Genomic DNA, 27,549 nt, shown 5'->3' with positions numbered 1-27,549 from the left:
ATTTGCGGAAACAGGCGGACCACGTCAAACAATTTGTGCGGGGCGGCACTTATAAATATTTATTAGCCGCATTCCGATGCGTCCTGCTGCGTTGCCAGTTGATTAAAATGCCTCAAATACTGCAGGGATATCACAAGTTGATCCGACATATCCCGAAAAGCCCGCGAAAAGTTACAAACTCTGGTGCGGCTCTGGGGATTTTGGCCTGGTTCGGTGGTGAACTACTTCCGCTTGGACGCACCAGCCATCCGTGTTAACCGCCTTTGATGCAGATGATGGACATGTGCGTTAAACTCCAGCCATCAGCTGTCACACTGAGAGAAATGCTTGCCGTGCATAATCAAGGGAACCTATTGATAAGCCTTGTATTTCAGTCTTGCTTTTTTTTTGTTTCTTTTGTACTTCTGATAAAAATAACACAAAATAAATTACAATATTTGTGGTCCTTTGTTTACAATACATTTTTTTCTATGTTCTTTGATACTTTATGAAAAACATTGAAAAACAATTTGTGAGCAATATACAAACATATAGATATGTAATCACACTCATAGTATGAAACTTGTAGATAAATATGTATCTAACAATATTAAGATTTCAATAAAAAACAATATTAAGATATCACTAAAAAATTATAATAGCTTCAAAAAACCATTTGAAAATGCAAAATCAAGGAAGCCATATGGTTTTTATATTGTAATTATTTTTTCATTCCACTTATTGTTTTAGAAAGTTATGTTAACTGCCTGGTGAGATTTTTACTGGTGCTTATAAATACACCAAATTAAGTAATTAAAATATATTTATTACACAAAACCCGACGTCCAACTTTGTAATTGCAAAAAGCGAACTTGAAACTTCACCGAACCTAAACTTCTTAAATGACTTGGAATTCTCCGGTTAGCCACTTCTCGACCACAACTAATTGCAGTGGCTTTTCGTTCAACTTGATTAGTTTGCCGTTTGTTAATGTAAATTCCGCAACACAAAATACACAAAATACGTGTACACAAATTTGGTAACATTATTGGGGTTGAGCAGGCTGGGCTTTTGAACACCATTAAGCATTAAACATTACGCTTTATGTGCGATTAGCATTCGCAATATGGCTGCTCATGCTGTGAGCTGTGAGTTGTGGCCTTGTGATGCTTAAATCATAAAATACGCTTTTATGTTGCATGCAGAGCGTCGCGTCATTTGCCATATGACGCCAAACACCAAACAGCAAACATCAAACACTAAACACCCAAGCACCCATGCATGTTAAGGAATTAGCCCTGTTTTCACCGATTCGGGGATTTATGGCGATGAATTTGAACTACTAATGGGCCCGAAAGCGGCCGCAGCGATAAACAAATGATTTTATGGCTATGATTCTGGTCAGGACCGGGTCCCAGCCACATTATCACTCCCCCCACCTCTCGCCTTCCGTTCCATACCCCTTCTACAATCCGTGGCAGTTGAAGTTGGCTGCAGGACCAGGCTTAACGATTACAAAGTGGCGACGCAGTAACTAGGCCACCAGGCGATGCCGTTAAACTGTTGATTACTGCGATGATGACAGCTCCGGATCGTCCATCTGACCTCCGACCCGCAGTCGGACGCCTCACACCTTTCCACACGTCTCGGACGGTGTGGCCTATATTAATCTCAGAGGCACGGTGCGGTGCCATAAATTAAATTTCGGATGGGAGCCGCGCACCATCATCGTTGGATGAGCAGGTAACACCAAGGTGGACCACTGTAATGTTCGATCTTTGATATAACTCACTACTTTTTTACAAAGGGATTCAGTGGAACGGGCACAACTGACTATCTATGTGCATATGTGCACATTTAAAGCTTTTTAAAGCTTCAACATTTGAAAGTTTATTCGATGTTGGTACTATTTTAATAGGGCATATAGCTTTGACCTTTAAAAGTCACAGGAAAAGCTGAGGAAAACAGATCACAAGATCAGTTTATCTTCCTCCTAGGATAGTATATTTTTATTTAAATACTTGACATGCATACTCGTATTGTTGCGAAGGGTTGAAAAGTTACGCAACCAGAGGTCCACCCTAACAAACTCATATCTGTCCTCACCAATTTCATGGTGGAGGCGAGCCATTAAAGCCTTTTTCTTTCTGGCTCAATGGTGTGCAGAAAATGGGTCACTAACTGTTACTTATTTATACTAATCACAGCAAATGGCTGGGAGCCTGGAGGGCAGTTGGGCAGCCAGAGTCCCGAGGTGGAGGAGTACTCCGCACATCCCCTGAAGCGGCTGAGGAGAAGGACGCCTTTTATCTGTTCGACTTAAGTGTTGTGAAAAAGTTTGTGGAGGTATCCAAATATAGAAGGCAATGACCAGGGCGAGGAGGAGGACGAGGTTGAGGTTGAGGTCCTTTTGACCGCCCGACATCAGGCGAACAGTTTGCACTTGAACTGAGCTCATTATGCCGCCAACGAAGCCCCAGATCCCTTCCAGTCCGTAATGAGCCAACTGTGTAGAGCGGAAACTTAGCTGCAGAAACAACAAATTAACTGCAGCAACACGAGTCTGATGCAAATGGGCGAGCCTGAGCCAAAGCCATGTGGCTGGTGACTTGGCTAATTGGACAATGGGAGCAGAAACAGAAACAGGATCAGAATCAGAATCAGGAGCTGATGCGGATACATCCCTAATAGACTTTGTGAGCAGCGGAGCTATTTCAAAGGTGCTTAGCGTTGGTATTTTATCGACTGGATAGACTCGTTATCTGTAGCCCCTACCCGAAGATACACTCTATCGCACTCTAATCGAGTTCTCTCTGCGATTTTGCAATCAAGAAAAGGTTCCGCACGCAAATTCAGTAATCGACTTTGGGCTGATGAGAACTGCGACTGCGAGTTGGCTAAAAAGGGGATTCAATAAATTCGATTGCAATCGAAGCATGAAAAGCCAGCAAGGCGAAAGCTGAGAGTGGTGGGAGCTACTGCATGGCTGGCAAAAAGGTCAGGCACTCGCTGGCAGCCTGCAATTCCAAGGATCCGCTTAAACGACCCGCAGGTCACAGAATCCCCGGCTAATGGCTAAGCAAACAAGCCAAGGACGAGCGCCAGGATAGCGCCATCGAGGGTGTAGCGAAATTAATGCAAAAACTTAATCAGGCGCGCGAAAGGAGAAGCCGGCAGTGGCTTCCTGGGGCAGCAGGTGCCGATGGCTGGCGCTGGTGCAGCCCGTCCTGGAGGGTCGTCATCGATTGTCAACAGCTGGCAGTGCCGCAAATTAAACACAAACAAACCACAGACGCCGGGGAAGCAGTGGGACTCACCCTTCCTCGTATTGGCCAGCAAAAGTGATGCGAATATCCCGCTTAGCTAAGTAAACCTATGTATGGGAAAAAGATCTTGGCTCATACTTTTAGCACAAAATTGATGTCGACTCATGAGTTTCCTTTTAAGGATTAAGTATTCCAGTTCCATTAAAGGTTTGATTTCCTAGGATTTTTATTCATGTACATTGTAGCGGATAGAGCAAACTATTTGAATACCCATTTTCAATTGAACATCGAAAAATGTTCCCAAAAGTGCCGGTAACTGAAATAGGTTGAAAAAGTACCGTGGCGAAAGTACCTAGCCAGTTCCCAGCACAGCTCGTTACCCATTCGCCCCGTTGGCCGGGGAATCGAAGTAATGGCAAAGTGGAATTGGTAAGGAGCGAGCACAAAGTGGGCTCCCCTTGAGTGGCCACGTTCCTCGCAACAGAAACAGCAACTGCAACAGCAAAAGCTGAGGCTGCATCTGCAGCTGCAGTTGCGTTTGCAATGTCAGTGGCAGTCGGACTTGCCACAATCTCCCCGAGAAGGAGGATCCAAAGGGGCACGTCTGCCTGAGCCGTTTGTGGGTTAATCGTGTTGGCAGCAAACACGAGGACAATGGCTGTGTGTGCAGACGCGTCTTGGCGTCAATTGATTTGACTTGGCCCGATTGTGACCCACTTGGGGCCACTTTCCAGTTTTCAGGACGGGAAATTGCGAGCACACACACACATGTGCTCGACAATTTAGGCAGCTCGAGCGGGTTTACTTAGTGCACGCGTCTATGTCAAGAGCGGTAAAAATGTATAAGCTTGCCGAACGGCACTCGAGCTCCCCCCATCCTCCCCGCAATTGTTCTCCAATGCCAAACAAATTCGCACTTGGCAGTTGAGCTGAATTTATATGCATGTAGCTGCTTTCAGTTTCACTCGAACTGTGAATAATTGAAACAAATGTGGGATTGCCGTCACAGTCATAAATTTCCATATAGTTATGCCCGATACAAATAGGATGGCGAATATGAAAAGCTTCGCTTTTACAACTTGGCCAAAATCGGATTGCTGTAAGCAAAGCAAGTGGGAGGGGGGATGGGGGATGGGTTCTGGAGAGCAAAGAGCAGTTGTGCTGACTTGAACCAATTTCTTGTGACCATGGAGGGCATATTTATTTTCATTTTTCCCAGTACTTATTTACTTTGTCAATTTAATTTACTCCGCATCCTGCTGGCCTTGTGCCTAGCCATGCACGTCTCCGCACTTTCAAAGACCAAGACCTCCTTAGTAAATTTCAATTAAAATGGGAAATCTGCACTCACAAAGAAATGCACACCAACATGAAATCAGCTCCCGCAAAGGGAGGGATTGGATTGAGACGGCAGATAGAAGGGGATGGTGCGCTTTTGTTAAGTGGTAAATATCTGGCTGGATATAAATTGAGCTAATTTATCAAAGTTTTAATTAAAAACTTCATGGAAGAACTCTCTAAATTGCTAAGTGTGTAATTACAACTGTGACGACGGCGCAGCACCTCAGTTCCCAGGAACCGGATTCGTGGGGGATGTTTCAACGTCATCGGCCCTAATGTATGCAACAAATAAAATTCACGCAAAATTGAATTAGACTTAATAAACACGACGAATGCCGCGGGACGTTGGAGACATGGCAATGCCATGAAGGGTCTTATCCACAAAGGACGCAGCTGAGAATCCACCGGAAACGAGCAGGAGTTCCCGGACAAGACGAAGGCGAAGACGGATACGCAGACGGAGACTGGGAACAAGTTCAAGTTGTCTAGAACGTAATAGAGAAGCTGTGCCAGGACAGATTCATGAAGCACGCAACGCGCTTTCCGCGTGAGTGACTTCGGGAAACAGCAGGAGATGGCGGGGAAATGGCGGAAACACGAGCAAACAAAAAAGCAGCAGTGGAAAGCGGGGAAAGCGCCGCTGCGACACGGTGAAAAATGTTAAAAGGAAAGCGGAAAGAAAAATCACAAACAGCATTCCTGGCATTCCGAGGACTGGGTCCCCGAAGACCAAACGCTCAGCAGCACGACGGGAATCCCAGAACGTCCAGGGAAACAGACTTTGGCCAATAAGCTACGAACTGTCGAACTGTAATGTTTCAGAGACATATATTACGCATACGTCCCGTTGTCCCGGCATTTCGACATCCCACTAATGGGCAGCCCGAAAAGCCGACAATCAGATCAGCACACTCCACTCACATCTGGCCTAATGAGCACATCTCCTGCTTTCGGCATAACCTACTTTATTGTATCATCCGGCAGTCCAACGTCAGCGGCCAACAAAGTGGGCATAATTTGATTAGGCCTCTTGTCATACTTCACCGTACGGCGGTGTATACGGCTTCCTTTGACAAGATTCCTGCGATGCCGCCTTACGGCTTCAAACTTTCTCAAAGTGTAACGACCTGAGAACGAGCAGCCGCGGCGCCTCCAAAAAAGGCCGCCAGGCATTGGCAGAGTGTTGCGAAAGTCAGCAAATTGACGGACGGACGGACGGACGGACTGACTTACGGACAAACAGACGGAATGGCCAACTGGCAGGAGTTGCCACGGCCGCTGGAAAAGATATAAAATAAATTGCGGAATGCCAACAAATAAAAATTTATAAGTGTAGGCACAAAGCCCTCCGGCCAGCCATCCATCTCCACACCCCATGCCAAGCATCCCAACCATCCCAACCACCCTTAAAACGACCCGACCCGACCCGACTTCCTGGACACGCCCGCTCCTAGGCCAACATTTCCCTTGTCAAAGACGACAGGGCTGGGACGATTATAAAGAGATTTGTGTGTCTGGGTGGTGGTCGCGGAGTACGGTGTCTATAAGGAGATACCAAGCGAGCGGGGAAGGAACCCGAGTCGAAAGGACAAAAACGACGGAGAAAGCAGATTTCGCCTGCCCAGTCTGATGAGGCGCTGATGACTGTCATCATAATCTCGATTAACATAATAATATACGTAATCTTTATCGGCCCTGAAGAGGCTCATGATTGTGGCCCTCTCTGCTGGCTAATTTTATCTTTCGACCCCCAAATTGCCTATCAGGTTCAGATCTGATTTCTTTTCCATTTCCCCGCACCTGCGCCTGTCCGTGGCGATTTGAAATTAATTGCTTTATCAGCCCATAAAAGCTGGTCAGATTTGTCGTGTTTGAGGTGGGAGATTGGCAGACCGCGGCCTGGAATCGATTTTTGAATAACACTTAGCCACTTTCGCGCCGTAAATGTTTAAAGGCAGAGCGATGAAAAACGAACTCAATTTGATATTATCATCGTACTGGCCGCCGTTGGAAAAACAAAATGGCATAAAACGGCAGCTAAACTTTTAGAGAATCCACTCGAGCAGTGGAGCAGTGGTGCCGTGGAGCCGTGTGCTACAGGATCTGAGGGTTGGTTGACGGATATTCGAACTTATTGATTGCTCTGCCGCAGAGGACTGGTATTGGAATGGAAAATGCGAAACGGTGCTGGATGGCCAGGAAAAGTGGCAACAAAAGGGGCAGCCGGTCGGCGGAAGTTTAGCCGAGATTGTCAATAGCTGCGGCGCGTGGATTGGAGGACGCCCATGTATATTGCGAGTGATTCAGTGAGGCATATGCTGATGGCTTTCCATTTTTTCTGGCATAAATCCATGGATCCAGCGGGCTTGTGTACCCTTTCGACTGCTCTGACAGGCTGCTCATGAGCACGGGCGTCTGACAATAACCGAGGCACTTTTTCCCCATCTCTGCTAAGCGATGACAGCGATCTATGGACTTGCAGGATATTCCGTCTTCATTCAGTGTTTCGTTTGGCCTGACTGCATTTGACACTTTGAAATTGAACCGAGCAAAGTTTTGCCAAGGAGTCTGTCTGCGGTGAGTTGCTTTCGGTTGGCCAACGCTCCTCCCCCCTCTGGGAATGCACATCCCACACTTCCAGTGGCTCTGGCCTGGTCTTTAGTTTTGATTTTCCACTTGATCGAGTGCAAACTTCGGGCAGGCACCGCCCTGCTCGCTCAGGCGTGTTATCAAATTATAAACAATTTCAACGTGAGTATGCATTGTTAATGTGACTGAATTGTTCACGTTAATTAGGTTGCAGCGCAAAGAGCCATAACAGCTTCCCACTGGCCGCTTTGGTCCTCCGAGATCCGTGGGATCCGTGGGTCCGTGGCAACGTGGGCGGCGCTGTCCTAGATTAATTTCCTGTTTGAAGGGAAACATTTTCCACGAGCGGTGTCTTGAATCGCTGTGCAATTACTGCAAATTGTGCTGCATGAATGTATAAGTACGCCGAGCTAAGGCGCATTTGGCATACTTTCAGTTCATCCATTATAAAATCCAGTCGAGGAACGTGCCACAGCGCGCTTCACCCGCCTCCCGTCTCTAGTAGTAGCCGGCCAAATGGGCATTTGTCTCAAAAGTTAAAATTGCTTTTAATATAATGCGATTCGTATTTGCTTTGGCTGAGCTCGCATTCCTGGAATCTTCGTAGTTCTGTTGGCGAGCATTTAATGGTCATTAAGTGGCTTCAAACGTGCTCCATCGCCCGCTCGTTGAGACATTTTTGTACAATACAATTTCAATAAAGCCGGAAAAAAGGGGCACGCGCGGTGGATGGTGAAAGCCAAAAAAGAGAAATCCGTCGGACCATAAAATCAGCGCAAACCCAAACACACATCCCCATCGAGATGATAATCATGGCCAAAGAGTGGAAGACAACAAGCATGGTCCAGCACTTTAATCAAATGCGGCCGCAACATCAAGAGCCTGCTCACCGCTCACCCACAAGTGTTCCGGCCGTGTGGGTGCCCAAATTTCAATGAAGCCATTGGCGGCCAAGAGGCCCACAAGTGCCGCCCGGAAAGAGCAAAAACTATTAAAATAAGTGGAAATGGAGGCATTAGGCCGGAAACACGAACTCGCACATAGGGCCAGGCCCTGTTCTTTTCCGTCCTGTTATGTTCTGTTGCGAGAGAGGAGGACCGTTGTCAGGCCAAGTGGAAGCTTTGAACCTTTTATGTGCTTTTAATTTTAATACAACAAGACGGGCGAAACAAAAACAATTTTAAAGGCGTGCAGTTTTGCCATTTTGGCAGCATTTAGTTGCCACTTTGGTTGCCACATTGGGTGCCACATCCCCCTCTCATGCCGCTCCTCTGCTCTCGTGTGCATTTTCAATTTGCGCTTTGCATACGGATTGCAATTCATGCCAGCTGCCGGAATTCCCAGGGATAAGCCATTGCGTACCACAGTGCGTATGAGTGATGCGAAGTACACACTCAGCTACAGCAAATGGCTCGTTCTTGAAGGTGTCAGCTGCAACATCCAGAACACTGTAAGTATGCCGAAGGCATGAAGGGCGAAATGCCCACAGGCATTCAGTTTATCAATTAAATGAGTCACATATAATTAATAGCCTTTACAGACAAGCGGCCTCTCGGGCTGCCTTGTCCATGGCAAGCGACTGTGAGTGCGGTGGGATTAATGAACCTCACTCACAAGGCATGACTTTAATACCAACTCGATTGGACGAGAAGATGAGCAGATGAGCAGATGCGAAGCCCACCAGCACAGGGAGCGTAGAAATGCAAACTATGGTAAATGCCATCGCACTTCAGGCATCCGGTCTAGACTCCATTATGACATAGTGTGCGCCCGAGTCGGTCGCTCCCCGAGGAGCTGAGCAGCTGGCCCAGCTCAAGATACAATAAAAAAGCTAGCATACCTACGGGGGCATCTGCATAGCTGCCGTGACTGTGTGTGTGTGTGTGTGCGCGTGTGTTTTATTCCCATTCGCAGTTTGGCAGGAAAACCGTTTAATCTAGCATAAACATATGGAGCACAAGCATTTACAAGCGACTGTGTACACACGTGGGGGATGAAGGCGACAGGTGAGAGTGAGTGAGGGGTGGAGCCGCGTCACCTAGGAGCTGCTCCCCCTAAGAATGGCTTTAAGAAGTCAAACTCGCGACTAGGCTTTATGTGAAATTAATTATGCAATCTCGCAGGGAGTTAAACAAACAGTTGCGGTTTCCGATTACCGACGACCCTCATGTTGTTGGAAAAAACCAAAAACACAAACCCATTTTTTGCCGACTGTCTGTTGACTTTTCATCTCAAGAAACAAATACTTGGAAAAACAATCGAAAAATACAATTAAGGGAATGAATTTCATGAAAGCGTAGGCAATATGAGCCCTAATTAAAGTGCTGCTCTTTGTGACGTGGGTTCTTAGAAGTACTAATATGGAGATGGAAGACGGAGCGTTTCTTTGGGAATGATGGTACCTCTGAAGAAAGTGCTGACTTTAGTGCAATTGGTCTTGACTTAGGAAAGTATCAAAACCAATGAAACCCAATAACAGAATAGGGGATTTAAATTAATTATTTTCTTTTAAGAACCTAGAAAGCCTCATTTAACTCGAATTCAATTCATCATCAGTCTGGAAACCATGGTATTTTATTTTTATAGGGAATACAAATAAATAACCAAATGATATGCCTGGCCTCAAAGGAATTCGGCTCAAAAAACATTATGTTTTTGCCCCAAATTTCGATTAAACTCAACAGAATATAAACTTATAAAAGTGTCGGATTTTAAGCACTCCTCGACTCAGAATGTATAATTTTCCGAAGCAAAGTAAAAAGCTTTAACATTTTAGACAAGGGTTATTCCAAATCCATTTTGTGGCTTAAAACGAAAGTGGAGTCCAAGCCTATCAATAGCTAAAGTATCGAATATGGAAAAACTTTAACATTTTAGACAAGGGTTATTCCAAATGCATTTTGTGGCTTAAAACGAAAGTGGAGTCCAAGTCTATCAATAGCTAAAGTATCGAATATGGAGTCCCCACAGAGCAGTTTTCGTACGGGCTGAAAATACATGTTAAATCCGATTATAGATCCACAAAACCAGTGCACAAATGGATTGAGCATGGCCATCGAGTCCCCCATCCAGCTTTTATTTATTTGTCAAATTTAGAATTTATGACGGACCCTCACCGGAGGATTTTCAAGGGGCTGCTAGGGGATGATTGCAACCCATCCCGCTCCAGTGCTTTCTGCCATGTGTGAGCTGTGTAATCGTAATAAAAATGCACAACATGGCACGGCTTCCATCCGCCCAGCCTCCTCCGTCCGGGACACACAAAAGGCAGATCTGGGGGCAACTTAGAGCTTACTTAGACATGTTAACTGCTGCGAAGAGTCTTTGTCTCTACATGTCGAATAGGAAAACGAAGGGAACGGAGCGAAACTTGCGGCGGCTACAAATTTAATGCGCTTACGATAAATTTTTATTATGCCAGCGAATGCTGCCGTTAAAATTGGATATCAAAGACCCACCTAGGGCTGGATGGAGAGTGGGAATTTGGCAGGTCAGGATGCGGTAAATTTGAATTTTTCGCCATAACCGTAACTTGTCCCGTTGGCAGGCACTTTAAAGTCGTTTCTTTTGCACTTGCAGGGGCACTTCTGCCCCTGCTTATGCCTTAATGTGGCCATAAAGTGTAGGAGTTACTTGGACGACCCGGATGGACGCATTCCGGGTGACCACACTCCACGGCGCGCCGGACTGCTCCATTTGGCCTTAATAGGTCATAGGGACTGCGACGCAGTGCTGCGAGGCGGGCTTACCTGGCGTATACCTAATCACCCCGAAGTAGCGAAGAAACTGTGGGAAACTGCAATTCGGCACGTGAGATTGATTAAATTTCTGATTTATGTTCTGGGGAATCACCCGCACACAAAGCCACAGACACTCTGAACACCACCGACCGACGGACTAGGACGACAGAAGTATCGCTTGCTCCGGACACCTCATTCAAAGTTATAATCCACTGTCGAGAGTCTCTGGGTTTCCACTGAGGAGCGCGTGCGTTGCTGTCTAGCAGGGAACTGTTTGGCAGCCAGCATGGGACTTCGCTTTTATATTCATCCAACAGGCCACGAGTGTTTGCCGCCAAAGCATTCAAAACACAACGTGTTGCAGGTTGTGGTTGCGAGCAAGCCAACGCTACAGCGGATCAGGACGCAGGCGTCGGCAGGACAAGGCTAAGTTCCTTGCTGCCACTAGCTGTGTTCCGAACCCGAGCTTTCAGTTTCGGTCGGACTTGGGGTCTGCCCCTCGAACCTGCTCGAAAGGATGAAGAGCTCGCACCTCCGGCATTGTCAGCTGCGGTCAGTTGGTAATAATTCCTGTGACAGTTCAATTTTGGGCAGACGACCCTAAGTTTGTTATTGGGGGATTGGCATCTAGGACCCAACTAAAACTTTCCGTTCACTAAACTTTGATTCGGATTTTCGATACGGAAGCAAAAGAAGTACCTATCAGAATCTTTCCAAATGTTTACATATCTCGCAGAACATAATACTCTAAAAGCCCAATTGTTTGGACAGCCACCTGAAATGGTAATTAAATCTAATGGCGGGCAAAGAGTATCTCATGTCACGTGGATTTCACGTAGATTTTCATTTAGATGCCAGCGGCTGCCACTGCAAATATTGACGTACAAATGTTAATTACCCACAGAGCCCACAAGCTGCCAAAAGGCAAACGGGCAGCCGAGGCGGCCCACGGGGCGTATGCTCGATAATTGTCGGCCAAGCCTTGTTTGCTGCTCATTCTACGCCGAGACAGCTCGTTAATATTCAATAGCATGTATTAAATTCAAAGTGCTAACAAACTTTTGCACTTTCCATCGCCCTGAGCGGGGTCCACACACTCGCAGGCTCAAAATAAGGCACATCCGTCTCGACATGTCCTTTGGCCACGCAGGACGAGACAGGCCGCTTGGCCGGCTGGCAGGAGGCATGTTCCAAGTATTTCATTAACCTGACTCGCACAGATACGCACATTGGCAGCTGGTGTCAGTGTGACGCTCTTCAGAGCTTCAAATCGTCCTTCCGCACCACAGTCCTTTCTGACCTGCTCTTTGTGGGCGAGCACGCGATGCCAGGACGAGTGGTAAATTGTGCCCAGTCTCCATTGGAGCGAGCTGCTGGGATTCTATTATCATTTTGCGGTAGCCAGTCCCCCTTTCACGGGGGTCGTGGGAAAGTGAAAAGTTTGGAACACCTTGTGTGCCCAGGGTCACCTAGAATCTCGACTAGCCTGCTCCGGGCTCCGTCAACAATGGGGATAACTTTCAATGGGAGTGCAGCGTGCATAAACACAATGCTCAACTTAGCAGCTTTCGAAATTAAATGCCAATTGCAAAAATGCAATATTCGGGACACAGAATGCGACACAGGAAACCCCAGGTAACCAATGTAGCCAATGCAATCAAAAACGCTCCACCCACAGCCAGTTACGGCAAGGGTCCTTCCGAATGGCAAACGTGCGCATGACATAATTCCTTAATTACCAAACTTGTCAGACGCACTTAAAAGTGAGTTACAATTACAATTTGCCTCCACAATTGTCTGTTCCACGTTGCAGAAGGAGTAATCGTTTCGACCCTGCCACCTGCGGAGTTGCCCCACCGTGTAGTTGGCACAGACAGCCTCAAAGGGAAGCTTTAAACACACACGTTGCAGCACAACTTTTGAGAGTCACAATAGTTGGCAAAAGTTACGGTCTCTGAAACATAATGGTTAGAATGTTATACTAGAACTCGGTTAACACCCATTCAAATGTGTGTGCATTTTTAAACTATTTTAATATGACTCGGAGAAAACAAATTTTTGTGCACAGTTGCTAATTTAATAAATATTTGTTTATAAAAATTGTGCATACTGCCAATTTAACTTGTGTTCCTGTGAAGCACAATTCCTAATTCCCTTACTGATTAAAGGAAACGTTCAGTGAATGGAGGTCCTTGTATTCGGAAGTTTAAGTTTCAGAGATAAACAACTATTTGCTTTTTGGTCGCTATTGTTACTGAAGGATTTAAGAGCAGCTTATACTGAACAATGCAAGTTCATGGATTGCATGCCAGCGGAATAACTAAAAACTACTAAGCACTGACTGCTGCAGCTGGATTGGGGCTATAATAGTGACTAAATTGGCCCACACTCGTAGGTGGCGAGCAGATCTAAACGCGCCCTGTCAATTTGGCAAATGATGCAGGGCTGTCAGCCGCAGGACTAGCAAAAGGCCCAACCAAAGGTGGAGGACACCTGGTGATGGCAAGCGAGTGCCCAGCGATTCGTGGCCCCCAGCCGACACCCACTCGTCTCCAACCACCCACCCACCACCTTCCCACAGCTGAACTTTATGCTCGACACTTGTCGCTAAATTCCCATTTTCAGCTGCGCGAGGTGCAATCCTTTTGCTCCTCCCAATGCGGTTGATGCCTGCCTCCTGATGCGACAGCTCCTGTTGTGTTGTCATTTCAATTTCAATTTGCTGACGGAAACTTGAGCGTTGCCCGTGACAACCGAGTCGAAGTTTCGGCACCGCCCTGGCCACCAATTAGTGCCGGAGAAAAACGGAACGCACAACACAACCTTCGAAAGTGTAACAGAATTCCCAGGAATCAAGTGGAAAACCAAGCGGCACGTCAGCACGGATTTAATTAAATTGTCTTACATCCCAGTCAACTGCATCATTCCGCCCACAATAAACGTGAATAATGGACCGGCATCATGACCAGGCCTCGAAAGGTATGTAAATGTCACAAAACGTTATTAAAAGTGCTGCCCGGGGCGGCGGGAAATCACAAGGACGCGCAACGGGGCCGCAAAAAATTTCTCAAATTTAATTTACACCTGTTTAGAAATATGCAAATATCCGCCAGAAGAGGAGGCTCTATGGTGGGCTATGTGTGAAGCACTTATGTGAGTGCCGTCAGCGGTCAAGGATTTGGAAAATCCTCGAGGTGGGGCAGGAAAAGCTGCAGGAAAGGCGAGCGAAACACGGAGAACAACAATTTAGCTGCACTCATAAACATCGGCTCCTGGGAAATGGTAGTGCGATGTCAGGAAGGACGAGACAGGTTGCGGAAGGAGGGGATGTGTTGCTGGATGATTGCAGCAAATTGCCAACACAGTTGTTGACTTTTGGCCATGTGCGTGTCCGTGAGTCCGACAGTCCACACACAGGTCCTTGTGTGTTTGGATTTCGGCCACTTACCACGGGCATTCAAATTGCCAGTTCTTCCCAGCGCAGTTCGCCTTCGTTCTTGACTCTTTTTGTGAGCCGCTGTGTCAGGGATTGATAGCTATACCAACTTTGATTTATTACCTCTGCGCACACACACACACACAGGAGGCCGATACAGGACTGCCAAAGAGCCTGGCACTCGGCCAGGATCGGAGGCTGAACGGGCCAAGTCCTCTTAATAAACTATCAACGTCAGCTCGGATGGCTCTAATTACAGAAGCAGCAAACAGGAAGGCCAAAAGCATTACGCAATCCAAAACTAATCAAGCAACCAGGTTGATATACCTGTCGGTACTTGTGCACTTGACATCGAGAACTGGCATTTATTGGATGCGGACAAAACATCATATTGGGGCATTCCGGCGTCGACTCACAACTGACTGACGTGGCCCAGGAATAAGGTGTTTTGAGCATCCTTGATGGCAAAGAAGAAGGGATGATATGCGATGAACTCGAATACTTCCTCTCCAATCAAGAGCGACTCCACCGAAACCTTGACAACTGGAGTGAAAGGAAAAAAGACTGTCAAGAATGTTTGTATATTTATGGACAGACTTACAGGTTGCTCCACTGGCCGTAGTTCCCTTTTCGTTAACCTCGATGATCGCCTTGTGCTTCACTTCCGAGATGCGTAGGGGTTCCGATTCCTGAAGGAGACTACTGAAGTTCGCTTCAGGAGCGAATAGTTTCTTAATGCCCAACTGAAAGAATCAAAGTTATTGCTGTTCAAGAATCTAAGTACTTCATGGGGGTAGCCAAAATGTTTTTGGCATATTAGCAGTTATAAACGTATTTAAAAAATGTGTAATCAAAAAGTGTGGGCGTAATTAGGGACGTGATAATAAAGTCGACATGCTTCATCTTTCACCTCCCAGGAGGTCGAAGTTCTTAAGAACAGACAAACGAACAGCCATGACTAGATCCACTCGGCTAGTGATTCCTATCCGTAATATCCATTTATATATTTATGTATAATTGTTAATACTTTTCATTATACGCTTTTACAAGTAAAGGAAATATCGTATATCAACATTCCAATGTAGTTCAACACAACACGTCCTACACATTGAATTTTAAAGCTGCAGAGCTCATTTGCCACTAGTGTTCGGTTACTAACATTGGGTCACCAAACAAGTATTTAGCTATCTTAGCCTAAAGGACTCACCTCCTCCAGGGCTGCCTGCAGAGGGACATCGAATTCGAATTTGAATTTGGGCAGCTGCACGCGGACCTTTCGCCTGCTCAATTGGAAGCTTATATCATTGAGGTCTAAGCCCAAGAGTTTCTCCTCGACTTGGGCCAGTCCCTGCTCTTCCTGAGGCAGGATGATCAGGAAAACGATATCTGTGCCTGTGTAGGGCAGTTCCACGACCTTGGCCTTTAACTCGGGCAGTTCGCCGAACCTGAAGTAATCCTCTTGGGACATGGTGTCCACGCCGACCTTCCGCCCTCCGTGGTTGACGAAGTCGCTGTCGTATGTGGCGTAGTCGGGAAAGCTGCTCTGCCAGTCGGCCTTGAAGTAGATGGCATTGACCAGGATGGCCGAAGTATCTGCATCCAGAGAGTCCGGAGCAATGAGGTCCTTGATTTGCTGATGGGTCTGCTCCTCCACCCAGGAGTTAATGTGCTTGGCTGTGTCCGCACTTTGGGTAAAGTTCACATTCTCTGCAGCTGCTGCGAAGTTCTTGCTCACCAAATCCTGATAGGCCTGGGCCAGCTTGAATCTCTGGGCCACGAAAATCCGATTGGCATTCTTCAATTTGGGCCCGTCCTCGTCACCACTCGCCTTCTCCCACTGTCCCTTGGGCAACAGCTGGGCCAATTTCTCGGCCACCTCGCTCTTTCCAGCTCCTTCCAGGCCCAATCTCAGTTTCAACTAGTCGGCAGTGCTGCTCTCGGCGCCCAGGTAAGCTAGGGCCAAGCCCGTCCGGATGGACGATGGGGAGAGGACAATGTTCCGGCCAGACTGGGACTTGGCCAACTGGCCATTGAGCCTCGCCTGCGGGACTTTTGGCGTAGTTAAGGGTTCTCGCCATGGCCAGAATCAAGCCCTGGAGCAGCAGAAGTGAACACGTGGCCTTGACTGCATGACGTGGACATGGAAATACCGGAAGAGCAGTAAAGTAGGTCAATAATTCGTGGACAGACAGCTTGTGCAAGCGTCTTCCCTACCTGACATGATTACGAAAACTGAACCATTCGCGAGGTTGTTACTTTGAAATCATTTTGAATACTAATTCTATTTATTAAGGTTTCAAAAGGAATCGTTCAGTAATTCCTCTGTACATAACCTAATGTGTGATAAAGATAAATGAGACCAATTGGTATCTTAATTATAAAGTACAAAAGAAAGAAAAATCTAGTCTAGTTATCAATTACTTAAAATGAAATATGTTATATTATCCTCCGGGTAAGGAGATCGCTGGGGTGTACCCTCTTCAGTCTTCGGAGGGAGATGGGATCAGCGAGGATAGTTGCTAGTCGGTTCGGGTGGGCCATAAGCCTGTCGGCATAACGGCTGCTGTGGAAATTAATCTGATCCCCAAGTAGGGTAACTTTCAGATCTCTTTCGATGAGCATGTTCGTCACGTACCAGGGGAGCCCAGATGCGTGACGTGCAGCTCTCGACTGGACCACACGGAGCCTATTAAGCTGGGATTTGGCAGCAGTTCCCCACACCTGGATGGCATAACTCCACGTTGGAGCGAGAATGGCTTTGATTAAAAGAGCCTTTGAAATCAAAATGTGATTCAACTGTTTTCTGGGCTTAGACTGGTTTTTCCGTTCTCCTGTAATATCACCATAACACAACTGGTTTTTGGATTAGATGAATCTTACCACGATTTTACTATTTACGATTCTAACGAAGAATCAAGAGAGCGTACAAGATTTTGAAACGATTAAATTGTTGTTAGGTAGTTTGAAAGCAAATACTCATTTTGGTAAATTATATTGGGGTTTATATTTACCTTAATAAACTAATCCCTCAAAAATGTTTGAAATGCCAGGAAAGTAATGAAAATGCATTTATAAATTTTTAACCCTTTTAAGGTCAATAGTTAAAATAGATGTATGTTGACTTCTATAAATTAAGAACGTTTGCATAATTAGTGGCTAATTTTCAGATCCGTTTTCTTAGTTCGTGACTCAAATAATAAAAATTGGGAATTATGTCAAGAGAACGCACTTTGTTTCTGGTTCTCTTTACTTGGTACTCACTCTCTTCCTAAAAGGCTCTCTTAATTTTGTAGTTGTTGACAGTGATGTCATTTTGTTTACAAATAGAAATACTCCTCTCTCCGGAAATCACATCGAAAGTGAAAAAATTAATTTCTAAGTATGTATACTAGATCAGCAAGTACATGCATATATGTGTGTATGTACAATTACCTTAATTATCTGTAGAGTATTTGATTGTAGTTAAGTTCGTGGAGAACTGATTTCAATGATACATAATCCGTCCACGTATTAAAAGACAGTTCGAGGGGCTCTACGTTGAACTGACGACTGATTTTCTTTCTGGCCATACAACGTCACTCAGTGGGGAAATTAATTTCGTTTAGTTTACTACATATGTATGTATATTCATTTTCATTAGCACCATGAATGAGACACTTCGCAAGCATTCTGTATTATTTGTTAGGTTTCCCAAGAGAATTTAACTCCATCCCAAGCATGGAATGCCTTTTTACTTTTTTTAACATCAGTATCGGCTTAAAAAAATATCAATATTGCATATTAAAAACAGGAGATACCGCTATAGTCAAGTAGCTCGAATATCAGATACCACTTGCTAATAAAGTACGCGAGAAACTCGAATAAAACCTTTTCACATGTTCTTTACCTGTGGTATTTAGACATAATACATTTAGGCACCGTGAATAGTGTTTTAAATTGATTTTTTAACGACTTTTAGCGAATGTATGTATGTATATAGCTTCATGGGTGGAAGAAGCTTAACTTTTTATTTCTTTTTCCGGATGAACTAGTAGTTTTTTTTAATAAAAATAACATCGCGCGGTTTACCAGGATTTAAAATACATCAAATTAACGTATTTGAAACTAAAGTCTTTTAACGAAGCATCAGAATTTAACAGACTTTAAATATTTGGGAATTTTAAGCATTCATATTTTTTGTGGCACATGTTGCCTACCAGTCACCTACTACTACCTATTACCTACCTATTATTAGTTGCCTTCGCAGCGTTACCCTTCGTCACTACGTGGACTACCGTCCACAGTGATCCGTAACTTAAAATTTAATCATTCCGTTTGGAATTTTAGAACCAAAGTTTTTAAGTTAAAATATTGTTTTCATTTATTCAAGGGCTTACAACACGCCCCTGGAAGTATATGGTGTTCGCATCGCGAATGACGAAGGCAAAGGGATGATCGGCCATGAGGAACGTAGAAAATCCCGCTCGATTTGTGACGGCCACAGCTGGGGATGATCATTGGGAACAGTAAGCATATAGGAGTCAACATTCAACGCTGATAACCAAATCTGTACTTACATGTGGCACCTGCGGCCTCCGCTCCCTCCTCGTTCACCTCCAGAAACGCCTTGTGCGAGACCTGGCTGACTTTGCCGCCTGACTTATCGGCGAACAGGCCGCTTAAGTCTGACTTGTCGGTGAAAAGCTCTCGGATGCCCAGCTTAAACAGAATCGAGCGTTAAAGTGGCACAACCGGGTGTTTCCTGGCGGAGTCTTACCTTCTCTAAGGTCTCTTTAAGCTCATCACGAAATTCGATTTTGAACTTGGGCAGCTTCAGATACACCTCCTTGGCATCCAGCGGTCTGGCGAAGCCAACGATCTTCTCTTCCAAGGCGCTCAAGCCCTCCACTTCTCGGGGCAGAAAGATAGTCATGGACAGGTTGGAGTTAAGGTACGGCAGCTCGATGACTTGGGCATCCAAGTCGCGGAAGTAGTTCGCCCTGAATGTTCCCATTTGCGCCATCATCTGGACGGGCACACTCTTGTTCGCAGTTACTTGGAAGGTGGAGGCTCTGGTCTTAGCTGGGTTAAACTTCGACTCCCACTGGCCCTTAAAGAAGATGGCGTTCACCAGCAAGGCCTTCACGTCGGACGTCATGCTGCCGGGATCGATCATGTCCTTGATTTTACCACTGGTCTGGTCCAGCACCCACTGGTTGATTCTCTCGGCCGCCACAGGGCCATTGGCCAGACTGATGGACTCCGCCTCGGACTTGAAGGGCTCCCTCACAGCGAGGTTGTAGTTCTGATTCAGGCTGTACTGGTCGTTGACGTAGATGCGGTTCGCGAGCTTCAGTATGGGTCCCTCCTCCTGTCCCTGGAGCTGGTTGAGGAGAGCCCCGTACCTGGCTGCCACCGCCTCCTTGTCCTCCGATGGTAAGCCCAATGCGCTCTGCAGTTCCTGGGCTGTCGAGCCTCCTGCGCCCATGAAGACCATGCTAAGGATGGTCTCTATGGAGACGGGCGAGACGACGAGGTTCTGGTTTGTATGGCTCTTGGAAAGTAGCTGGTAGATCTCTTTGGAGGTCTGACATGCCACAGAAGTGATCGACAGGAGAAGGCCTAGTGTGGGAAAATGAATTATCAATTGGTTTGCAGCGTTCGGAAATTCTGTTCATGCATATTAAACTTGATGTTTGTACTTTTTCAGACTTAAGCAGATCGAATTCAACAATAGCTGATAGTCTTTGTTAGTTAAAAGTTAATGCCACAGCAAACATCTTCATCATATTGTTTTATTATTTTGTATGACTAACACAACAATTTAAATCATAAGTTATTATAGGTAATTTATTGCTTTGTATTTTAATTCACTGGCTATAAGCGATCGCCACTTACACAAGTAATACATTTGACCGTCTACAACGAACTCTTCCCCGAGATAAGTATCTCTGTAAACTGAGCGCCGACTGCCAAGACGAGCTCATATATGCACTGGACATATATGTACCTACTGGCGATACTTCATTACGTTACTGAGAACTGCGCACACAGCTCTCTCGGATTGAAATCCAATGACGTCTAGTGGGATTTCATAGCTGAGTTCTATTCGGTCTCACTACTGTTCTTAGACATTGTACATGCTGGCATCGGCACCTTCCCGTGACAAGCCCTCCTCTCCTGGTCCAGATCCAGACTTGGGGTTCGAGAATCGGCCGGCGAAGAAGACGGCCTGCGGGTTTCGTATGTAAAAGACGAACGGGTGATCCGCCTTGAAGAGCTTCTTGTTCATGTTGAGCATCATGGGCACTATCTTCATGACTGAGTGTGGGAATCAGAGTTGGGATTAGTATGAACAAGTATGAGTTTCAAGCAGCTGATTTCACTTACAACTGACTGCTGCTGCCTCCGATCCTGCCTCATTTACGTCGATGTAGCCGCGGTGCCTTGCTGCCGAAATCTTTTGGCCACTTCGCGAGGTAAAGAGCCCGTCTAGTTTGGCCTTATCGCTGAAGACTTCCGTAATACCCAGCTGAGAATTAATATCAGATATCAAATTATTATTAAAAAAAAAAAGCCACTACTATCGGTTACTTGTATCTTACCTGATTAAGTACCTGCTTGAGGTCTACGTCGTACTCTATGCACATCCTGGGCAGAAAGATCTCGACATCTTGCAAGGTCAGAGCGGAGTCAATATCGGCTAGATCCAAGGTCTTGAGTTGCTGCTCTAACTCCTGCAGACCGTTTACTTCGTTGGGCAGCAGGATTAGCATGTGAATGTTTGAGTACTCATAGGGCAGTTCCACAGCTCGAGCCTTCAGCTGTGGCAGTTCGGCGAACCTGAACTTGTCCTCTTGGTACATCATATTCACCTCCACGTGAGTGTCCCGGTCCACGTGGAAATGGTCAATCGATGTGGTCTCTGGCATAAAGGGTTTCTGCCACTTTCCCTTGAAGTACAAGACGTTGATGAGCAAGGCGCTCGTTTCGTTGTTCACGGCGTCCGATTGGAGCAGGTTGGTGATCTTGTGCTCCGTCTCCTGTTCCACCCAGTCGTTGATCAGCTGCGTAGCTCCCTCCGAATCGGCGAACCTCGTCGCCTCTGCCTTCGACTGGAAGAAGTCCACGGCGATCTCGTTGAACTCGGTAAGCAGTTCCAAGGAATCGTTGACGTACAATCTGTTCACGGACTTCAACACGGGTCCCCTGTCGCCGTAGTTGCAGCTCGTGCGCCAGAACTCTCCGAAGTTTAGGGCTATGTGATGGCGGTCTCCTGGTCCTAGCTGAAGCCCATTCCTTAGCTCCTCTGCCGTAGATCCGGATGCCCCCATAAATGCCAAGGTTAATGAACTTTGGACGGATGCTGGTGAGAAAACCGTATTGATGTGGGGGTTTTTGCTCTGCTGCAGGGCATCTTTGGTAATGACATCTATCAGATTTCGCGCGAACTGATTTCTGCCTTCTTGGGGTTCGCTCATCTCAATCTGGGCCAAACAAATTTATGCTTTAATTTATATTTTTAAATACTTAAAAGTAACATAAATATACAAAAAATCAAAAATCTCTAGTGACGTATTAGACCTGCTACTAGGTGATACTATTTATTTCAAAATCATAATTCGCTATTATATTTTTAATAGAACCGATGTAAAAAGGAAAGTGAAATCAACTAGTATTGCTTTCGTCATAACAAATTGCTTTATAGCAAACGACGCGATAGCAATTCATAGATAAAATAACGCACGTCACCTGATAAGGTTGTTGATGTTTATAGATATTTAAAATATAACAATACCGTGCCCTATTAGGATTACGGTATATTTAGATTACCGTAACTTAGCCTACTAAGTAAGTTTCGGAATTTTTTAGTTTACAAATCGTTGATCAATGTGGGCATGGAACTATTCACTTCTTTATGCGCACTGATAAGCTATTTCGAATCGGGAAAACAGGTGAGGGCGTCGCACCCTACGGGTGCGCTGATAACTTACACCGGAAAAAACAATCTCACGGATACAATCGGAAGGCAGCCGGAGTAAGAGCGTGGTTCCCGTCAGACTGTGCGGAATTGACTAACGGCGGGAATCGCAGTGAGTCAGAACTGAACGAACTGCAACTCGATTAGATAAATTCCAAGAGAGTCTGAAGTGGCAAGCGCTCTCGACTGAGAGCAGCTCCTGGCATACCCGAAATTGGAATGGGGTTGATAGCTCCTCTAGCTTCTTATTAAAATATTTGCTCAAACTGTTGATAAGTCAATCCGAATACCTACTATCACATGCTTTCGAAAAATGAGTACTCACTGACTCTTCTATCGTAGAACAGAAGTGTTGGACGCATATTTAACATAGTCAACCTGAGATCGCCTGCTTCCTTCATCATGAAAGACGCGGAGTTCTCACACGGCTTGGAACAATTCGCTATTTGTCTGCACGACCATTTGTGCCGGGCAAATCCTGGCCTAAACATCATCTACTCCCCATTGTCCATCCAGACCTCTGCGGCCATGCTGCGGATGGGAACGACGGAGGGATCGGCCACAGGTAAGGAGATGGACGAGGGGCTGCGATTCGGCGGGCTTGATGCTCAGGAAGTTGCTGAAAGCTTTGGAGTCATTCTCAAGTCCTATGAACAGTGCAAAGTTCTTAAAATGGCCAATGGTCTCTATGTTATGAAGGGTCTCCAAGTTGATGAGCAGTTTGGCCACATTCTAGAGCAGAAGTTTCGCTCCAAGCCAATGGAGATTGACTTTGGCAGCGAGCAGGCTGCCAGCATAGTCAGCAAATGGGTAGAGTCACAGACCAACAACCTGATCAAGGACATAATCGGTCCAAGAGTTCTAACCAAGGACTCACGGCTGTGCCTCGTAAACGGTATTCACTTCAAGGGAGAGTGGTCAATCAGATTCAATGAAAGAGACACCCAGGAAGAAGATTTCTTCGGATCGGATAAAGCTAGTAGAGTGAGAATGATGCACGTGTGCGAGAAGTTCTTTTTTGCCGAACTTCCCAAGTTCGAAGCCACTGTCCTCAGAATGAATTACAGTGCCTGTAATTTGGCCATGATCATTTTACTTCCGGATGAAAAGTCGAATCTCACGAGCCTCGAAAAGAAACTCAGTGATATTTCCCTAGAGGCATTGTCATCGGCAATGAATCTAGAAAAAGTTGATGTGAAGATTCCCAGCTTTACAGCCGAGTTCCAGCAAGAACTATCCCAGGTCTTCATGTCGGTTAGCTGAAATGGATTTGTTATTGTATTTTCATTATACATGTATACGCAACCTGGCTACTCACAGATGGGCATGAATCGAATATTCAGTGGTCAGGCAGAGCTTGGAGGAATGCTGCAATCCGAGGAAAGCCTATTTGTCTCCAAGATCGTCCACAAAGCATTCATCGAGGTTAACGAAGTGGGCACTGAAGCTGCAGCCGCAACGGGTGAGCCTGCAAGGAAAAGGGTTCCAAAAATATTTGAGTGAAAAAATATCTCTACTTTTGGCAATTTGACAGCCCTTTATCTGAGTACTTCGGATATTCTTACGAATGTCCTGCGATTTGCTAAGCAAGTCCCAGTAATAGAAATTTCACTCAAATATACATATATTCTAATTAACTAGTTTAAACTTCTTGTTCAGCTGCGGTTGCCACATTTAGAAGCATGCCTGCGCGCGAGTCACCTCCAAAGGTATTCCACGCTAATAGACCTTTCTTCTATGCTATAAAGGACAACACCCATGGCCTTCTATTTGCCGGTCATTTTATCACTACCAATGATGAGAAACCTGAAAAATGTAACAGATGTATCTAAATGTATCGTCCTAAAATATCTTTGGCGTGCGAAAAAGTTAAGGAATAAATTGTACTTCCACTTAAGTTACGTTATAAACATTTATCATTTGACACATTAAATGTGTAAGAATTATCTTAACATAAACATAAAATAAATCTGCCATTGAAGGTATATAAATGATGGGTGTTATTGGATTCTATTGACTCATTCTCCCCAGAACTTCTGGCAAAATATAGTAAACAAATTTAGGTAGGGAATGATTTCAGTTTCAGCTTTCCTCCGTTATCAGTGAACTGAAAAATCCCATTATTTTCGAAGACAATAACAAGCTCAAACTGAGCTTTGACTGATAAGAGCGTAGAAAATCGTGTGGACCTGAAGTCAGGCCAGTCCACTACGTACGCTTTGCAGTCTAGGTTTACTGTAAGGAAAACTACTGAAATATGGATTATCGTTTGGTGCCATGTGGTAAGTTATCCGATAGTTTTATTTTAAAAAAAACAGTGAAAGATAGTGCAATATGCATGTAAAGAGTGAGAACAATGAGAACACCGAATGCAGGCGAGAGAAAAACCCGTTTGGGAGCGCACAAATGTTATGGGAGAATAAATATGCATATGCGAGTATAAAAACAATGTGCGCTCGCTGAGAGAATTCAGTTGTTGCTCAAAGGCCACATCATAAAAGTCGAGGGCGGTAGCCGGTTAATAGAAAAGAAATCAATTTACACACTCGAAGCCGCTGGTGAAAAACTGAGTACCAGCAGTTGGAGCAGGCAGTTAATTACCCTTTCCGATAATCGAGCTAGTGAACCCCGGCGAAACGGCCAACCCGAGAGATATAGTGAACACCGTTTGTGGAGGTGACTCATCAGTACACTGCAATTACATAAATTTATGAAATCGAGCACACCTCATCCACGGTCGATTTGGATACTTACAGCTTGCTGGTTGCTCCCCCTGCTCGGCCTAGCCCTCTCCCCGTTTCCACCGGTCCATTCGGCTGACGTCACCATGGCCGACGCCGCCCACCAGGAGTTCGCCCGCCGGCTGGCCCTTTTCTCTATCAACGTGTACGACAAGCTATCGGCTCAGAAGCCCGGCGAGAACATCATCTTCTCGCCCTTTTCCATCCAGACCTGTGCGGCGATGGCCAGGCTGGGTGCAGAAAAGGAGACGGCTACCCAGCTGGACCAGGGATTGGGTTTGGCCTCCAGCGACCCAGAGCAAATCGCACAGAGTTTCCACCAGGTGCTGGCCGCCTACCAGGACAGCCAGATCCTGCGCATCGCCAACAAGATTTTCGTGATGGATGGCTACCAGCTGCGCCAGGAGTTTGACCAGCTGTTATCCAAGCAGTTCCTCTCGGCGGCTCAGAGCGTGGACTTTTCCAAAAATGTCCAAGCAGCGGCAACCATCAACAATTGGGTTGAGCAGCGGACCAACCACCTGATCAAGGATCTTGTGCCGGCTAGTGTATTGAACTCAGACTCGCGACTGGTCCTTGTGAACGCCATTCACTTCAAGGGCGCCTGGAAGCACCAGTTCAGTAAACACTTAACCCGCCCGGACACCTTTCACCTGGATGGCGAGCGGACCGTTCAGGTTTCGATGATGAGTTTAAAGGAGAGTCTCCGCTATGCCGATCTGCCGGCGCTAGATGCCACGGCCCTGGAACTGCCCTACAAGGACTCAGACCTCTCTATGCTGATCGTTCTGCCCAAAACCAAGACGGGTCTGCCCGCCCTGGAGGAGAAGTTGCGCCTCACGACCCTCTCGCAGATCACGCAGGCGTTGTACGAAACAAAGGTGGCGCTCAAATTGCCCAGGTTCAAGGCAGAGTTCCAAGTGGAGTTGTCTGAGGTTTTCCAGAAGGTGAGCTTTACTTTTGACACATAAACAAAGAAATGGATTTGATGTTACTTTAAACCTCCTCCAGCTGGGCATGTCAAGGATGTTCTCCGATCAGGCTGAATTCGGAAAAATGCTACAAAGTCCGGAGCCATTGAAAGTGTCAGCCATCATACACAAGGCCTTCATAGAAGTCAACGAGGAGGGAACGGAGGCTGCTGCCGCCACGGGTAAGTGGTCAAAGTCATTCGTATTTTTTGGCATCCATCATCCTGAGCATGTCCCATTTGTTCATCCGTGTCTGTCTTGTCTTCTTCCCATCCTGCAGGCATGGCGGTGCGTAGGAAGCGCGCTATTATGTCGCTTGAGGAACCAATTGAGTTCCTTGCCGACCATCCTTTCACCTATGTCCTTGTGCATCAGAAGGATCTGCCATTGTTTTGGGGCTCAGTTGTGCGGCTCGAGGAAAATACCTCCGCCTCCAGCGAGCATGATGAGCTGTAATTGGTACCTGATTCTTTGGCAAAACAATAAAGACAGCTATTTATTTACAATGGAATTCAAGAATTTGTCTGAAGCTTTGGGATAATCCGTAATTGGTCCAAAAAAGAAAATCCATTGATCTGCATACCTGGCTTAGCATACATCACGCATCTGCTCCATTACCTGTTCGGCCCACCTACTAATTCGAGTTATATAACCCTTGAGCTACGACTTTTGATGTTCATTTGCAGGAATGGTCATGTGCTACGCCACCATGCTCACGTTCGAACCACAGCCCGTCCAATTCCATGTCCAGCATCCATTTAACTATTACATTATTAATAAGGATTCTACTATTTTGTTTGCGGGAAGAATCAACAACTTTTGAACATAGCACTCCATCAAAATACACCAATCACAACCGTTGAACTGAATTTCAATGTAATCCCAATTCGCAGGTTTGGTCATGAGCCTTACTTCGCTGCCCATGCCGAAGCCGGATCCGATACGTTTCCATGTCGACCATCCATTTACATTTTACATCCTTAACAAGGACTCAACCGCTCTCTTCGCTGGCAGCATAAAAAAACTCTAAATAAGCAAACATACTAACACCAATCCACATTTAACATGCAGCTGGGTCAGTCCTATATTGCTGGCTTGTCGAGCATATTCAGCTTTTACCTTGTCTGTAAGGATATACAAAACATTAGTCTGTGCGCAATCGATGATCTTATATATACACTTAATATTTTTGTACTAACGAAGCATGTGGCCTCAATAAAGTCTAAAAGTCTGGATCGTTTTCATGGTTCCTCCTCAGTATGGCGGGTGATGGGCGTGGCTGCCTTCAATCGCAAACGCTTCATTGCCAACCATCCCTTTGCTTTCTACGTGAAGAACCATTACGATCTGCCGATATTCACTGGTCGCTACTTGGGTTAAGCAATAGGAAGCTGAAAGATGAGAAAAATTGAAGTTCAATAAAATAAAATAAACGGCAGCCACTTAATAGCTGTGATTTTGTGAAGTCGAAGTAATTTATAGAAATATCTTTGGAGAACACAGCCAAGCCTGACGGTGTAGCACGC

The 27,549-nt window shown here is 45.8% G+C and overlaps 6 protein-coding genes across 14 annotated transcripts in view; 2 read left to right on the top strand and 4 right to left on the bottom strand.

Moving 5' to 3' along the window:
- Positions 1–11,168, bottom strand: part of LOC6607909 (GTP-binding protein Di-Ras2) — a 30,448-nt gene extending 19,280 nt beyond the window's left edge. Inside the window, exon 1 of the mRNA XM_002032627.2 lies at positions 10,925–11,168. The gene's annotated coding sequence lies outside the window, so the exon portion shown is untranslated. The remainder of the gene's footprint in view (positions 1–10,924) is intronic.
- A 3,529-nt stretch (positions 11,169–14,697) lies between these two features.
- On the bottom strand, positions 14,698–18,582 carry LOC6607908 (serine protease inhibitor 42Dd). Its single transcript, XM_032716301.1, is given in 5 exon segments — positions 14,698–14,894; positions 14,953–15,094; positions 15,559–16,381; positions 16,383–16,476; positions 17,784–18,582. Coding segments are annotated over 4 exon segments (1,143 nt in total). The 5' UTR covers positions 16,430–16,476; positions 17,784–18,582; the 3' UTR covers positions 14,698–14,763.
- A 103-nt stretch (positions 18,583–18,685) lies between these two features.
- Positions 18,686–20,321, bottom strand: LOC6607907 (serine protease inhibitor 42Dd). Its single transcript, XM_002032625.2, has 4 exons — positions 20,229–20,321; positions 19,108–19,952; positions 18,908–19,049; positions 18,686–18,834 (listed from the first exon to the last, which is right to left on the bottom strand). The coding sequence occupies exons 1-4, from the start codon at positions 20,239–20,241 to the stop codon at positions 18,716–18,718; spliced, it is 1,119 nt and encodes a 372-aa protein (XP_002032661.1). The 5' UTR covers positions 20,242–20,321; the 3' UTR covers positions 18,686–18,715.
- Positions 20,163–22,414, bottom strand: LOC6621834 (serine protease inhibitor 42Dd). Its single transcript, XM_032716300.1, has 4 exons — positions 22,325–22,414; positions 20,936–21,817; positions 20,721–20,862; positions 20,163–20,651 (listed from the first exon to the last, which is right to left on the bottom strand). Exons 2-4 carry the CDS (start codon positions 21,809–21,811, stop codon positions 20,458–20,460), a joined length of 1,212 nt encoding a protein of 403 aa, XP_032572191.1. The 5' UTR covers positions 21,812–21,817; positions 22,325–22,414; the 3' UTR covers positions 20,163–20,457.
- A 125-nt stretch (positions 22,415–22,539) lies between these two features.
- Positions 22,540–24,305, top strand: LOC6607905 (ovalbumin-related protein X). Its single transcript, XM_002032623.2, has 3 exons — positions 22,540–23,565; positions 23,632–23,773; positions 23,971–24,305. Exons 1-3 carry the CDS (start codon positions 22,714–22,716, stop codon positions 24,141–24,143), a joined length of 1,167 nt encoding a protein of 388 aa, XP_002032659.1. The 5' UTR covers positions 22,540–22,713; the 3' UTR covers positions 24,144–24,305.
- A 222-nt stretch (positions 24,306–24,527) lies between these two features.
- LOC6620685 (serine protease inhibitor 42Dd) lies at positions 24,528–27,470 on the top strand. Of its 9 annotated transcripts, none has more exons than XM_032716298.1 (4): positions 24,528–24,593; positions 25,068–25,999; positions 26,064–26,205; positions 27,282–27,470. In XM_032716298.1, exons 1-4 carry the CDS (start codon positions 24,569–24,571, stop codon positions 27,401–27,403), a joined length of 1,221 nt encoding a protein of 406 aa, XP_032572189.1. In that variant the 5' UTR covers positions 24,528–24,568; the 3' UTR covers positions 27,404–27,470. The 9 variants fall into 9 exon arrangements, with proteins under 9 accessions (XP_032572189.1, XP_032572188.1, XP_032572187.1 ...); XM_032716297.1 differs by lacking the exon at positions 27,282–27,470 and adding an exon at positions 26,710–27,256 and having other exon boundaries at positions 24,530–24,593; XM_032716296.1 differs by lacking the exon at positions 27,282–27,470 and adding an exon at positions 26,917–27,258 and having other exon boundaries at positions 24,533–24,593.
- Positions 27,471–27,549: the final 79 nt, after the last annotated feature.

Source organism: Drosophila sechellia, chromosome 2R (genome assembly GCF_004382195.2).
Source record: "Drosophila sechellia strain sech25 chromosome 2R, ASM438219v1, whole genome shotgun sequence".
Lineage (NCBI taxonomy): Eukaryota > Metazoa > Arthropoda > Insecta > Diptera > Drosophilidae > Drosophila > Drosophila sechellia.
The sequence above is the reverse complement of the archived record's forward strand: the minus strand, read 5'-3'. Positions and strand labels throughout refer to the sequence as shown.

Excerpts from the sequence above, each read along its gene's own strand:
- LOC6620685 (XM_032716291.1), top strand. The coding sequence starts at position 25,022 with ATGAAATCGAGCACACCTCATCCACGGTCGATTTGGATACTTACAGCT. Across the intron at positions 26,000-26,063 it reads TGTCTGAGGTTTTCCAGAAG|CTGGGCATGTCAAGGATGTT; the intron begins GTGAGCTTTACT and ends AACCTCCTCCAG. Across the intron at positions 26,206-26,303 it reads GGAGGCTGCTGCCGCCACGG|GCATGGCGGTGCGTAGGAAG; the intron begins GTAAGTGGTCAA and ends CCCATCCTGCAG.
- LOC6607905 (XM_002032623.2), top strand. The coding sequence starts at position 22,714 with ATGAAAGACGCGGAGTTCTCACACGGCTTGGAACAATTCGCTATTTGT. Across the intron at positions 23,566-23,631 it reads TATCCCAGGTCTTCATGTCG|ATGGGCATGAATCGAATATT; the intron begins GTTAGCTGAAAT and ends GGCTACTCACAG. Across the intron at positions 23,774-23,970 it reads TGAAGCTGCAGCCGCAACGG|CTGCGGTTGCCACATTTAGA; the intron begins GTGAGCCTGCAA and ends CTTCTTGTTCAG.
- LOC6607907 (XM_002032625.2), bottom strand. Across the intron at positions 19,050-19,107 it reads TTAAAGAGACCTTAGAGAAG|CTGGGCATCCGAGAGCTTTT; the intron begins GTAAGACTCCGC and ends ATTCTGTTTAAG. Across the intron at positions 18,835-18,907 it reads GGAGGCCGCAGGTGCCACAT|CTGTGGCCGTCACAAATCGA; the intron begins GTAAGTACAGAT and ends GATCATCCCCAG.
- LOC6621834 (XM_032716300.1), bottom strand. The coding sequence starts at position 21,811 with ATGAGCGAACCCCAAGAAGGCAGAAATCAGTTCGCGCGAAATCTGATA. Across the intron at positions 20,863-20,935 it reads TCAAGCAGGTACTTAATCAG|CTGGGTATTACGGAAGTCTT; the intron begins GTAAGATACAAG and ends ATTAATTCTCAG. Across the intron at positions 20,652-20,720 it reads GGAGGCAGCAGCAGTCAGTT|TCATGAAGATAGTGCCCATG; the intron begins GTAAGTGAAATC and ends TCCCACACTCAG.